Genomic DNA, 14,825 nt, shown 5'->3' on the forward strand with positions numbered 1-14,825 from the left:
TTGTTAATTTTATGTTGGCTAAGAGAAACCACTTCAGATAAAGCATACACAGGATTACGATTATTTAAAATTAATGTGGTTAAAAACAAAAATAATGTGTCCATCAAAAGGAACTTTTAACATGGTTGTTGTTATAATTTGCCCTAACCTGAGATAGTGGCAAATTACAACATTTTTCTTGAAAATAAGGTAATATAATGGTAAATAAGTTCGATGATCAGGAATACTATTAAAAGTGGCAGTTGAATGTTGTTTTTTTTTCAGCTTAAGTAATTTTAAGTTCCTCAACCCTGTTGAAAGTTGAAAATTTTCCCCAATCATATTCCTAACAACATTTATTCATTGCAAAGTTAATGAATTTAGTCCATGAAGACTTATTCCTTGTCACAATTATCCAAAACTCTGGAATATATCTTCCTCTACAAACCTGCAAGTAGGAAAGAATTTTAAGTGAATTTTAAGTGAGTGCAAATACTATCTGTTGGTGCCCTGAGGTAAACATTAGGAATATGCTTGGGAAAAACTCTTTTATATAAAAATATTTCTGTGACATGTAATTAAAAAATTACCTTCTCTTTTTCTTTTTTTCTGAACGCCTATTCATGTTGGGAATTCTTTGTTTTTATTATAAAGTTAATGTTACCAGAAGATTAGCAAATTTTTATAAAAACGCTATAAACATAAGTTGTTGTTTTTTTTAAGCTCGTTGAAATAGTTAAACCACAATGGTTAATGGGAAATCAAAACATCTTTTTGGTTTTTTAAATACAAGACACTATAGTTCAAACTTCAATAATAAAAGGAATTTTATTTTTTTTTCTATATATAGAAATTAACTTCCGTGTTTACGTACTATTATAATAGTACGTAAACGCGGAAGTCAATTTTCAAACAATATAAAACCGTACGGTTTTAAATTGTTTGAAAATTTGGACTTCCTGCGGACTTCTTATGGACGTCAATTTCCATACAAATGCATACGTATGGAAATTGACGTCCATAAGAAGTCCGCAGGAAGTCCATTCATATCGAGGACCGACGGACGGCATTGCACCGTCCTCTGGACGTCGTGCGGACGATGCATGCCCACTGGGTTATAACCTATAGACTATGCAAACAAAATTTCAGGGCAATCAGACAAAATATTTTTACCAAAACAAAAAACCTCTAGTACCAACACTGTCAAAATGTATGATTTTGCAAAACGTTTTGGCCTATAACTTTATAACCAAGCAAGATATCAGCATGAAATTTTATACATTGATAGCCATACTATATAGGTACAACACCATAAAATTTCATGAAGTTCCAATGACCCATTTCAATTTTATGGCTTTTTTCATTTTTTTTAATTTTGTCAAGCAACTATTTACAATTAAAGATGGTTTCCGACATATAAAATATTTTAAAATATTAAATACAAAATACACTTTATCATATATAGTAGTTTCAAGACTGAAGAACCTGAAGAAGATAAAATCTTATCATCAGTAACTTTTGATAATAAAAAAGACAGTAAAAGTTTATTGTTAGAAAAAATCAAGTAAGGAATCTTGATTGAGAATTAGTTTAATTATGTTCTTTTTAAATTTTTTATAATTTATAGTCGAGTGTTGTATCGGTTTGATATTTTAGGAAAAATATTTTCGAAAACCTTCGGAGTTTTTTTAAACTGATGTCGGAACATAAATTGTGTGATTTTGAATACATTTATTTCATAAATATCAAGTGCCCTCATACTTCTTAGAAGAGGTTTGGCGTTTGTGAAGCGACTTTGAAAATAAATAATGCGTGCTGCATGATTTTGTTGTTTGAGGAGACATTTTAGTTGTAATAACCCAAACAATATTGCCATACGATCAATAACTATGTACGAATGCAAAATATAGCTGAGTTAGGGTAGATTTGTCTAAGATTTGATGGGTTTTATATAAAATACCAATATTTCTTGAGATTTTATTGCTAATATATTTAACATGATCTCTCCAGGATAAGTTTTCATCTATTAAGACACCAAGTAATTTATTTGTGAAAGAGCGCTCCATTTCCATGTTATTTATATATATAGTATTGGTAAGCATTTAGGAATATATTGAAACTTTCGTTTAGAATGGAATAAGGAAAACTTAGTTTTAACAGTGTTTAAAGATTAGTTCGCGTTAACCAGATTGATATTTGTTCTAGTTCATTGTTTGCAACTTGAAATAGAGAAATAATGTTATTGTGAGAATGAAATAAAGTGGTGTCATCTGCAAACATGATGCTAGACATAGTATTTGATGCTTTATATAGATCGTTGACGTATATTAGAAATAGTAGAGGACCTAAGATGGAGCCCTGTGGAACCCAACATAATATTTTAAGTTTGTTTGTCTGAAAACCGTCATTCAGAGATATAAACTGTTTTCTATCAGTTAAGTAACTGGTCAACCATTTATGGTATGTATGGCATATTCCATAATATTTTGTTTTATCTAATAAAGTTTAATGGTTAACGGTATCGAACGCTTTTGACAAATCTAGAAATATAACTAAAGTGAAATTGTTATGAGAAGATGCTCCACTGATAACTTCAACTAGCCGTATAAGTGCATGCTCCGTAGAATAATTTGATCGAAAACCATATTGGTTACAATAAAGAAGATTGTTTTCGTCCAAAAAGGAAAATAGCCTATTATACATGATACGCTCGAGGATTTTAGAAAAAACTGGTAACACTGAAATCGGTCGATAATTTGAAACCAGACATTGATCTCCTGTTTTAAAAATAGGTGTAGTAATTGCAATTTTAAGTTTATCTGAAAAATCACCTGTATTGAGCGATTTTTCAAAAACATCTAATAAAACATCTTTAATAAATCCATAACAATCTTTGGTTATGCTTGCTGAAATAAAATCATAACCTGTTGCTTTATTAGTATTGAGGTTTTTCATCGAATCCTCAAGTTGTTTACTAGTGAGTTATTTAAATTTTAGGTTTTTATCAGACTTCGATAGATAGTTCGAAAAATGAACAGGAGTGTTTTTAATTTTACTTGCTAAGTTTGGACTTATGTTTACGAAAAACTCATTAAATTTTGTTGCTACCGATTTACCATCAGAGATCTAAGTGTCGTCAACGGTAATCACGCTTGGTAAGACTAAATTGTGAATTTTTTGTTTATCGAGAATCTCTTTAATTGCATCCCATGTTTTTTTCCCATTACCTTCTAGGCTCAATAGCTTGTTTTTAAAATATGTAGTTCGGGCTATTTTTTGGGTTCTTTCTTATAGACGTTTGTGGTTTAAGTAATTATGCTTGTCGCGCTCTTTCTTTGATTTAATAAAACGTAAATATAGCTTTTGTTTTTGATTCGAACACTTTAAAAGGTTTTCTGAGAACCAAGGGTTGAGAAGTCTTTTAGTTTTAATTCGGTTAGTTTTGCTAGCAAAATGCTTGTCGTACAAATTAAGAAATTTATTTAGAAATAGGTTGTAGCTTTTGTTAGCGCATGTCTCGACCAATACAAAGTTTCAATTTATAAAAGACAACTCTAGTTTAAACATATTTTTTGCTTAAGTGGTAAAGATTTTTTATTTTAGTGTGCTACCTACCCATCCCCTTTCTGCAATATTCACAAAAGTGAACTTACTTTTATAGACGGATCAATTGGGTATTCAAAAACAAGAAATGGAAGATTTCTAATAACACTTGTCGAAAAAATGATCTTACCATGTTACAACAGTTTCAAAATGGTTTTTCAAATGAGTTGTCAGAAAATGCCAAACATCTAAAGTCTCTGGATTTTATGGCTGAAAATGGATTGCATCAAATAGGTGAATCAAGAATTGGTATATTTTCAGACAGAATAAAACCAGACCCCCTACATTTAGAAATAAACAATTGGACACATTGCCTAAATGTATTATATTTTGAAGCAACAAGACGAAACAGATTTGTTGAGTTTTGTAAAATCCTAAAAGCACCAGCTACGCTTTCTTCTGATTCTATTTTTGGCATTGGCTTAAGTTTTATTGGTAAAATGTATGAAGAACATTACCTTGTGGAAGATAATCGGTAAGTTATATTTAAATAGTAAACAAATTTAAAATTATTATAAGTAATTTTGCATATTGGTTTTTTTATTATAATTTTTGTATCAAAATATATTGTAATATTTATTCATTTCAAAGATTAAAGACTCCATCTGTCATGATTATTGGTGCACAAGCAATATCGATAGCCCAATATGGTTATCGCTTAGTTGACGTTTTGAAACATAATAAAGAATGAGAACAGGAAAAAGTTATAAGACTAGTTCTAGCGCAGATATTTACAGAGATGTTGGAAGTATAATTAACATTGTAGATGTTGTTGATGAAAATTATGTTGAAAGTGTTACTGCTGCCTGTCAAAGATATTTTTTATTATTTGCGCTTTTTTTCCTTCTAAACTGCAACAGTACAGTTTGGACTATTGGTTATGTTGTTCCATTTCATGCGGAAGAAATTTTCAAGGGTTGAGAAGTTGGTTATGGGATTCTTTCTATGCAAGGAAAAAAATCCAAACATTCACTCATTAAACAAGAATTATAAACTTGTAGCAACAGATCTACAAAACAAGACGAAAGAGGTAAATGGTATCAACTGATGCGGTCTAGCTATGTACGAAATTTTTACTTGCCATATCATTTTCCAATACCATCCATGTATCAGTCTCATTTTCGACCTCGTAAACCTGTTACAGACAAAGAATGCTGTAACTGTTCACGTTCACTACAATCTGAGCTTTTATTTCAAGTTTGCATCAAGTCTGTTTCAATTTTAGATTGTGTACAGAAGAAATATTTGACAGAAGATATTTTATTCATAACAAAGCCTGTTAAATGCAAAACATGTAGCGAAAGATATACAGATGCATGTTCGTTGAATAAACACACAGCAAAAAATGAATGCAGTCAAGTTATTACTCAACTTATTCCTCAAGCATTAACTATTTACCAGCTTAGAAATGAGCTGAAAGCTCGTGAAAAGAGTGTTATTGGTTCAAAAAAAAATTTGATAAGACGTCTAGAGGGCTTGTTGTAAATATAAATCATATGTAAGAGTTTTTTTTAAGTTAATAATGTTTTTTAAATAAAAAATTTACTATATTTTATTCATATTGGTTAGTTGATGTTTTATAAAATTCAAAAAGTATTAATATTGACATATGAACTTATTTATTTATTTCTATGGAAGTTTTAAACAAGTTCACACATATATGAATATATGAACATATGTAAAACTTTCATAGTAAATTGATTTCTCGAACTGAATTTCAGCTTGCGTTATGTTTTTTTTTGAAGTTATTTTACTCTTTATTTCAGAAAGTACGAACAGAAGAACCAAGAGGGGATCACTTCAGCATAATTAGTAAATTTAAATGATGCTTCATAAAAACGGTTATTTTCATAGTTACAAATCTTAATAAAAACATATTATGATATGAGAACATTTAACCAGTCAAGAAGAAAAAGAATTCAAAAATGCATTATTTTATACCTCGAAGAATTGGTTAAGTATATTTTTATTTATTTTTGCTTTAAATTATATTGTTAATCATCAAAATAAAATTTATATAAATTTATTTGGTCATCAAAATAAAAAATTACTCTCACATAAAAACATAATTACCTCAATATCCACATTCGCATCCACACAATTTTGAAATTGCTATTTTCATATTATTATTTATTTTATGCCTATTAACGTTTTTAAAAGCTTTTGTGGCTATGAAAATAACCGTTTTTGAATCACCATTCAGGTATTATTGAACTCTTTGTTGACAAGAGATTGAACAGCAGTGTCAACGACAAAGCCTTCAGCAGTATATCTTTGTATATAATAGAAAACTTTGAAATGATTTATATTATGAAAGTATTTCATAGGTATTAGGGTATTTATGCTGACAACAACATTTGATTCCCCAGCATAAGATAATTTTGTTTTTGATATACCATGATCTTTTACTTTTTTTTTTTTTTTTTTTTGCCGTTTAAAAATATACATTCCGTAATTTACTAACAAAATATAAATATAGCAAGGGCGAGAAGAAGACTAATATGTCTTATCACCAAGCCCCTTTATAAATTCCGTAAATATAAAGTTTAATTTTAAAATAAGAAACTTCGTTAATTTTATAAAATAAACAAATGTACTAAAGTGGTAAAAAGAAAAGAAAAAAAAATGAAAAGTAAAATATTAGCTAGAAGCGCTATAGGCTTAGCAAAAAACAAAAACAATAAAAATATATATATTAGGATATAAATAAATTTAACTCAGTCTTTTTCTAAAATTAATATACTTTTCATGTATTTGATAGATAAATCATAATGTAATTTCAGAAATAGTTTTGTGGTAAATCATTCTTTATTAATAGCTGTTTTAGTTTTGTCTTAAACTCATTAAGCATTGTTAGAGTTTTAAGTTCAGTTGAAAGTATTTTATTCCATGCCTTTGGTCCTCTTGTGGTGAATTACGTCTTCCAAGATACTAACAACAATTAGCGGTTGTTTCTTAATATAAACATTAATGTATTTGAAATGATGTGGTCTTCGTAGAGGTATGGGAAAATTACGCCAACGTAATTACTTGTAATTAAGTTTATTTATTTTGTGGTTCTAAACTTTATATAAAAAGGGTGATATTTGTAAATAATTTATTCGCAGTCAGATGAAAATAAAATAAAATTGATAAACGAGTGAAATCATTAGTGTCTCAGGGAAAGTATTAAAAATTTCCCCACACTAAGAGGTGGCGACCCTGCCAGGACACACGAAACCTACGAGTTAGTAAAGAATGGACCAAGAGCGAATTTACCAAAGAGAAGTCAGCATGATAAGAATAAACATTAAAAACATAGAACGCAACACGATTAATGGCGACAAATCAAGCATAATCTTGGCGCTGGACAAAATAACAAATTTATTGGGAAGATTTGAAATGGCAAAGGATGAGCTGACCAGGAAAATGCTTGACGACGGCGAAAGCATCGATTCAGTTGAAGAATGGCTTTCGAAACCAGTAATGGAAGTAGAAGCAGCAATTGAAATCAAAAACAAAATGGTGGACAAGTTGGATTCGATAAATAAAAACGAATGCGTCAGAAAATTTGAGTATGAAAAACAAATAGTGGAACAGCAGTTAACGATTCAAAAAGAAGCAGAACAAGCCTCATTGAGAAAACTTCAAAGCGAAGAAGAATGGTATTTAAAGAAACTAAAAATGAAAGAAACATTGCGTAAATCTCTTGGAAACGAAAACGAAGCTACTAAACAATCTGTCAAACTTCAAAAGTACACAATTACAAAATTTAATGGCGATTATAAAGACTGGTTGCGATTTTGGAATCAATTCACGGTAGAAGTTGACAACCAAACATATCGAACATCAGCAAATTCAACTACTTGCTGGAACTTGTCGAAGGAAAACCCAGGGAGGATATACTTGGTTTACCTCATTCGTTGGAAGGATACGATGAAGCTAAACGCATACTACAAGAAACTTACGGAAAAGATATTTGGGTTCACAAAGCATTGATTAAAGATTTGGAAGGATTGACGGCTATACATAGCTCGTACAAAATCAAAGAAGTTCACGACTTTTACAACAATCTTGCAAGAACTGTACGAACATTGAAAACTATGCAGAAACTACAAACGGCTCAATCATTCGTGTATTCATTGATGGATAAACTTGGACCAGTTCGTGAAATACTTACACAAAACGATGATGGATGGGGAGAATGGGGACTGGAGCAACTTGTCGAAAAGTTGCAAAGGTACATTGAAAGGAATCCGTTGAACTCAACTTTTAACTCAAGCGACGAACAAACAAAGGGCGATAAAAAGAACACGAACGTTCAGTCAAGGCCCTATGAACATCGAAGCACTACGTTTAAACAATACAATGGCAGTCTTTATGACAAAGAAACCAGGGCAACTAGTGGAAAGCATGGATGTGTCTACTGTGGGTTACAAAATCACAAAAGCGAAGATTGTACAAAAGTACTAACTGTTGCAAGACGCAAGGAGATTTTAACAAACAAAAGATTATGTTACAACTGCATTGGTTACGGACACTCGGCGGTAAATTGTAAATCAAGAGGATGCAGAAAGTGCAACAAAAAACATCACACGTCCATTTGTCAAGATAGGAACGCAACAATGGATGGTAACATTGAAAAGAAAAAAGAAAACATGGGAACGGTGCTTAATGCAAGCACAACTATTCACCCAACAGTGATCGCAAAAGTAAATGGTGAAAAAGTAAGGATAATGTTGGATACGGGTGCTGGAAGTTCCTATATATGTACGAATTTGATAACAAACTAAAGTTGAAACCTACACGAAAGGAATATAAAAGTATTGAACAGCTCTATGGAACTGTGGACAAGCGTGTGGAAATATATAAGGTTACGCTAGAATCAACGACAATACCGGAATTTAGCATCAAAGTCGAATGCGCCAACGCAGAAAAGGAAACACTCACCTTTTTACCGAATCCGATGATCAAGGATGTTAAGAAGCATTTTGCAAAATTGAGGAGGCTGAAATTTAGCGATGATGAAGGGAGTGACGAACTTCAACCTGTTCACATTATACTCGGTGCGGCTGATTATCAGCGAATAAAACCACGGAACCGGTAGTTCTCGGAAAAAATCCGGATAAAGATCCCGGAGCCGAATTAACGATGTTGGGATGGACTCTTTCTGGGAGACGAACACAATTTAGTTCAGGTATTGAGAGAAGTTTCTTATTGAACACTGGTCGTGATGAGTTTGAGCAAATGTGTAGTTTAGAAGTACTTGGATTATCGGACACAAATAGTGAGTCAATGTTCCACCAAGACTTCAGCGAAAAACTGCATCAAACCGAAGAAGGTTTCTATGAAACCAGAATGCCGTGGAAAAAGGGTGTTGTTAAACTACCAAATAACAGAAACCTGGCTCTTAAAAGATTGGGAAGTGTGACGACTCGATTGAAAAAACTTAAAAAACTAGAACAGTATAATGAAATAATGATGGAACAGATCAATGAGGGAATATTGGAAATGGCACCAGAAAAACCTACGGGAGAAATTATTCACTACGTTCCTCATCAAGTAGTAGTCAAGGAAAATGCCGAGTCAACAAAAATGAGAATTGTTTATGATTGTTCAGCTAGAAAAGACGCTAAGTCACCTTCATTAAACGACTGTCTAGAAGTGGGACCATCGCTGCAACCATTAATTTTTGACATACTCGTACGAAATCGAATGAATAAACTCTGCGTTTTAGCTGACGTGAAGAAGGCGTTTCTACAAATTCGAATACACGAAATGGATAGAGACGCACAACGCTTAATTTGGTATAAGGACTTGAAGAATATGGAATTAACGGATTTACGATTTACAAGGGTGATTTTTGGTTCAAGTTCAAGCCCTTACATTCTTGGTGCTACCATTAAAAAGCATATATCAAAATACAAGGACATTTATCCTAAAACGGTGCTTGCTTTGGAAGAAGATACTTATGTCGATGATATACAAGCAGGTGGAGAAACGGAAGATGAACTTATCAGGTTTAAAAATGAATCAACGCAATTCTTAATGAAAGCTGGGTTCCAGCTGCACAAATGGCATAGCAACGTGAGCAAATTGGGAAGCAACGCTGAGGGCAAATCAACAAAAATACTTGGGATTCCTTGGAACAAAGAAACGGATCAACTATCGATTGACTTTACTGCTTGCATCAATAGTGGAGATAAAGAAGTGATAACAAAAAGGAAAATGCTATCCGCCATTAACAGTGTTTTTGACGTATTGGGATTTAGTGCACCTATTTTAATCACTGGAAAAATATTATACAGTCGGCTATGCTTGTTAAAACTCGGATGGGATCAACAAATTCCATATGAACTTTCAGAAGAATGGAAGACCTGGATCAAGGCAATACGAATTAAAAGAACTATTTCAATTCCGCGGAGCGTTCTGTCTGAAAGAAGTATTGAAATGGAGCTCCATGGATTTTCAGATGCAAGTAAATCAGCAGTATGTGCATGCATCTACATTGCAGTGAGCCACCGATATTCGAAAACCAGTAACTTACTTGTAGCGAAAGCACGGATCGCACCAAGGGATCTTAGTATTCCTAGACTGGAGCTGGTAGCAGCACACACCTTGAGCAAGTTAATGAATCACGTTAGGAAGACATTGAACAAGTATAATATTATTGAAGTATATCATTGGGTTGACAGTACTGCAGTACTTTATTGGTTAAAAGAAAGGGGCAGTTGGTCACAATTTGTCAGGAACCGAGTTCAACAGATATTATTAAATGGAGAAGTAAAATGGCTTTATGTCCCAACAAAAGAAAACCCAAGTGATCTTGGAACAAGAGGAGTAAGTCCTGAGAAACTAACAAGTTTGTGGTTCAATGGACCTATATGGTTAAAACACAAAGAAAATTGGCCAATTCAACCAGAAATATTTGAAACGCCGAACGCATTATGTGAAACTATTCATTTAAGAGAGAACGTCAGTATGGCAACAGAAGAAATAAAGGGACTTCATATATTTAAGGAAATATTGAGTAAACACAAGTATTGGAAAATCATAAGAATATCATCTTTCATAAAAAGGTTTATTTACAATTGTCGGAATGAAGAAAAAATAACAGGACCACTGAATGCTGAAGAGATGATAGAAGCGGAGTTGGTGAATCTTAAGTTACTACAAGAAGCTGTTGCGATAAAGTCCAATGTGGAACTTAAACAGGATGAAAAACAGCTTTGGAGGTGTCATGGAAAAGTCTCTGGGTATAATCCAATATTTGTACCAAAAGGTTTTCAACTAACTCTAAAAATTATTGAGTATCATCACGCGAAAACGTTACACGGGGGAGTAGGAGATACAATGAGTAGCATTAGAGAAAGATTTTGGATACCAAATTTGAGAGTTGCTGTAAAGAAGGTCATTCGTGAATGCAATCTATGTAAGAGATATAGAGTGAAACCGCTGTTACCGCCAACAAGAGCAATGTTACCACGTTTTAGAACTGAAAATATCGAACCGTTTACGGTTACAGGTGTTGATTTTGCCGGTCCGCTAAAGTATAAAGCGCAAGGGAAGTTGGTTGAAAAATGTTATGTTGCACTGTTTACATGCGCATGTACAAGAGCTGTCTACCTTAGACTTTGTCATGACCTAACGGCAGGAGAATTTCAGAGAATTTTAAAGGAGTTTGTTGTAAGAAAAGGACCACCACAAATGATGATTAGTGATAACGCAAAAACGTTTGTGGCAACAGGGAAGTGGTTACTAACACTTAAGAAGGATGAAAATCTCGCAAACTATCTTGCTACCACAGCCATAAAATGGAGGTTTAATTTATCAAGAGCGCCATGGTGGGGAGGTTTGTTTGAAAGATTAATAGGGATAATGAAGAAAAGTTTGTCAAAAACAATTGGGAAAGGCATCCTAAACTTCTTTGAATTGGAAGAAGTATTGCTGGATGTGGAATGCGTTATGAACAATAGACCACTTTGTTATCAAGGTGACCAATTCGATAAGCAAGTATTAACACCAAATGTATTAATGAGGGGTAGACCGGCAGTTTTGCTTGAAGAAGATATCGATTTAATAACAAGGGATGATTGCGCATTACGGAGAATCAAGTTTGTGAAAAGTTGTAAGAATCACTTAAGGAAAAGATGGATGAACGAGTACGTGCACGCAATGGAAGAACGACAACAAGCAAGGGAAAAGAGAGGTAACGTGAAACTCCCAGAGGTCGGAAGTATGGTACTCATAAAAGACGATGTGAAGGACAAGGCTCTTCTCAACATTGGTCGAATTGAAAACAACATTAAAGGGAAGGATGGAGTTATTCGTGGCTTTAAAATACGTCTTGGAAATGGTTATGTAATTGAACGACCAATTCAGTTGGTGTGCGACTTGGAAATGGGGTGTGGGACAGAAAGCGGAATCGAATCGTAAGAGAATTTAGAAACCAAGGCCGAAGAGGATACCTTGAAAAGAGAACCAAGACAGGCGAAATTAAATGCACGACAAATAATCAGTTCCATCATGGAAGACGAGATGGCTGATTAAAGCCGAAGTCTCAGCTTTAATCGGGGGAGTGTGTGGTGAATTACGTCTTCCAAGATACTAACAACAATTAGCGGTTGTTTCTCAATATAAACATTAATGTATTTGAAATGATGTGGTCTTCGTAGAGGTATGGGAAAATTACGCCAACGTAATTACTTGTAATTAAGTTTATTTATTTTGTGGTTCTAAACTTTATATAAAAAGGGTGATATTTGTAAATAATTTATTCGCAGTCAGATGAAAATAAAATAAAATTGATAAACGAGTGAAATCATTAGTGTCTCAGGGAAAGTATTAAAAATTTCCCCACACTCTTATTGAAATTGAAAAATCAGTTGCTGCATAATAACTTTTGGGCTGTATATATCTGTTATTTGAATATGTAGTTAGATATTTGTTTTCCTTTATTTTGAATAACGGGTTAAATATTTTTGGAATGATACTTTTATTAATTTTGAACATAAAAATTAGGAGATGATAAATATTTATTTGGTACATATTTAGTATATTTAAGTTAATAAATAAAGGTCGAGAAGGTGTATAGCGGCTTTTATTGGATATAATTCTGATAGCATGTTTTTGCATATTAAAGAGTTTTTTTAATTTATTTTTATTGGTACTACACCATGCAATGTTAGCGTAATTAAGATAGGAATGAATAAAGGAGAAATATAAGAGTTTTAAACAACTTAGATTTAAAAATGGTTTTGCCCTATATAGCATGCCGATGTTCCTTGATAATTTACCTTCAATATATTTTATCTGACATCTCCAAGTTACATTTTCGTCCAGGAGTACGCCTAGAAATTTTAATGATACCTCTCTTTTTATTTCATAATTGTTAATACAAAGATTTGGAAGTTTTAATGGAATTTTGTCTCTTTCGTGATAGCGATAGAAAAAAGTATATTTTGTTTTTATTACATTTAGAGATAATTTGTTTGCTCTAAACCATTTAGAAAGATATTGAAGTTCTATGTTTACAGTTTTAAATAAGATTTTTACGTCATTGTGAGCATAAAATAGATTAGTATCATCTGCAAACAAGATTGAGTCTAATATATTACAAGATTTACTTAAGTCGTTGATATATATTAGAAATAAGAGCGGTCCTAATATAGAGCCTTGAGGTACTCCACAAGTTATATTCATATTGTTAGTTTTACTGCAATTATGAGAAATGTATTGCCGTCTATTTGACAGGTAGCTTTTAAACCATTTAAAGTTCGAGTGTTTAATACCATAGTTTTTTAGTTTGGTTAATAAAATATTATGATTTACAGTGTCAAAAGCCTTACTGAGATCAATAAACACGCCTAAAGTATATTTATTTTCATCAAAAGATTTCAGAATATCGTGAACAAGATAGGCAATTGCCTGATCAGTGGAGTGACCATTTTTTAATCCGAATTGTTTATTATAAAGGATGTTATTAATATCTAAGAAATGGTACAATCTTTTATACATAATATGTTCTAGTATTTTTGAAAAACATGGTAGTATTGAAATAGGTCTGTAATTTGCGACACAAGTTGCATCTCCAGATTTTAGAACTGGTATCACTCTGGCCACTTTTAGTTTGTCAGGAAAGATACCTTGTTTTAAAGAAAGACTAAAAATGTGCAAAAGCGGAGTTTTTAAATAAAATATTGATTTAATTATTATATTGCTACTTACATCATCAACTCCATTACCTTTATTTGATTTTAATAAATTTACAGCATCAAGTAGCTCTTGTTCAGATAACTTATTATTTTCCATGAGATCATTATTAGAGGTCAAATATGACTCGAAGCTAGTTTTGCTGTTTTTTTACTTTGGAAGCCAAACTCGGGCCTGTATTAACAAACTCATGATTGAAAGAATTAGAAATTAACGTTTCATTAGTAATTTCACAATTATTTATAATGAGTTTTTTGGGAAGTTCATTAGCGCTTATGTTTTTTTTTTCCTATCACCTCTTTCATTATGCGCCACATTTTTTGTGCATCATTTTTGCAGTTATGTAATTGGTTGGTATAATACTGTTTTTTCGAATACTTTATAACTGTCTCGAAAAGACGTTTGTAATTTTTATATTTTGTTTCATTTTTATAAGTTCTTTTTTTTATAAATTTTTCGTACAAACGTTTTTTTTTTTTGTGATGACTTTATTATTCCCGCCGTTATCCAGGAATTCTGATGGGATTTGGTTTTGATTAATTTACTAATAATTGGGAAAGCTTTTTTATAGTGGTCTTGAAATATGCAATGAAAAATATTATAAGCTTCCTGAGCATTTTTAGTTTTTAAAATAGTTTCCCAGTTTGTTGTGGATAACAGATTCATAAAAGTCATAGTGGATGTATTATTAATTATTCGCTTTTTAATTTCTTTTTTTTCTGATATTTTATTGATGCTTTTTTGTGAAATTATAAAAACCGGAAAGTGGTCTGATATATCAGTGACAAAAATTCCAGTCTTAACTTTTATGTTTTTGAAATTGTTTATTATGATTTGATCGATCAGTGTAGCACTATTTTTTGTTATGCGAGTTGGTTTATTAATTGTTGGAATAAAACCATTTTGAGATATAACATTAGTAAGATTTCTGACGTTTTTATTATTTTCATAATCGAGAAAATCTAAATTGAGATCGCCTACACAATAAATTAGCTTGCCATAAGTATCTTTTTTTGTAATTAAACCTTTAAAGTGTTTGCTAAATGCTTTTA

The 14,825-nt window shown here is 32.0% G+C and overlaps 2 protein-coding genes across 2 annotated transcripts; both read left to right on the plus strand.

Annotated features, from left to right (window-relative positions):
* Positions 1-3,629: 3,629 nt before the first annotated feature.
* LOC136079111 (uncharacterized) lies at positions 3,630-5,525 on the plus strand. Its single transcript, XM_065794826.1, has 3 exons — positions 3,630-4,057; positions 4,174-5,080; positions 5,349-5,525. Exons 1-2 carry the CDS (start codon positions 3,714-3,716, stop codon positions 4,271-4,273), a joined length of 444 nt encoding a protein of 147 aa, XP_065650898.1. The 5' UTR covers positions 3,630-3,713; the 3' UTR covers positions 4,274-5,080; positions 5,349-5,525.
* Positions 5,526-8,712: 3,187 nt separating this feature from the next.
* On the plus strand, positions 8,713-11,997 carry LOC136079492 (uncharacterized). The gene has a single exon (XM_065795230.1). It carries the CDS (start codon positions 8,713-8,715, stop codon positions 11,995-11,997), a length of 3,285 nt encoding a protein of 1,094 aa, XP_065651302.1.
* The last annotated feature ends 2,828 nt before the right edge of the window (positions 11,998-14,825 follow it).

Source organism: Hydra vulgaris, chromosome 04 (genome assembly GCF_038396675.1).
Source record: "Hydra vulgaris chromosome 04, alternate assembly HydraT2T_AEP".
Taxonomy (NCBI): domain Eukaryota; kingdom Metazoa; phylum Cnidaria; class Hydrozoa; order Anthoathecata; family Hydridae; genus Hydra; species Hydra vulgaris.

What these genes read in the sequence shown, in the direction of transcription:
- LOC136079492 (XM_065795230.1), top strand. Translation starts at nt 8,713, where the DNA reads ATGTTGGGATGGACTCTTTCTGGGAGACGAACACAATTTAGTTCAGGT.
- LOC136079111 (XM_065794826.1), top strand. Translation starts at nt 3,714, where the DNA reads ATGTTACAACAGTTTCAAAATGGTTTTTCAAATGAGTTGTCAGAAAAT. An exon ending in TACCTTGTGGAAGATAATCG is followed by an intron (nt 4,058 to 4,173) that starts GTAAGTTATATT and finishes TTCATTTCAAAG; the next exon opens with ATTAAAGACTCCATCTGTCA.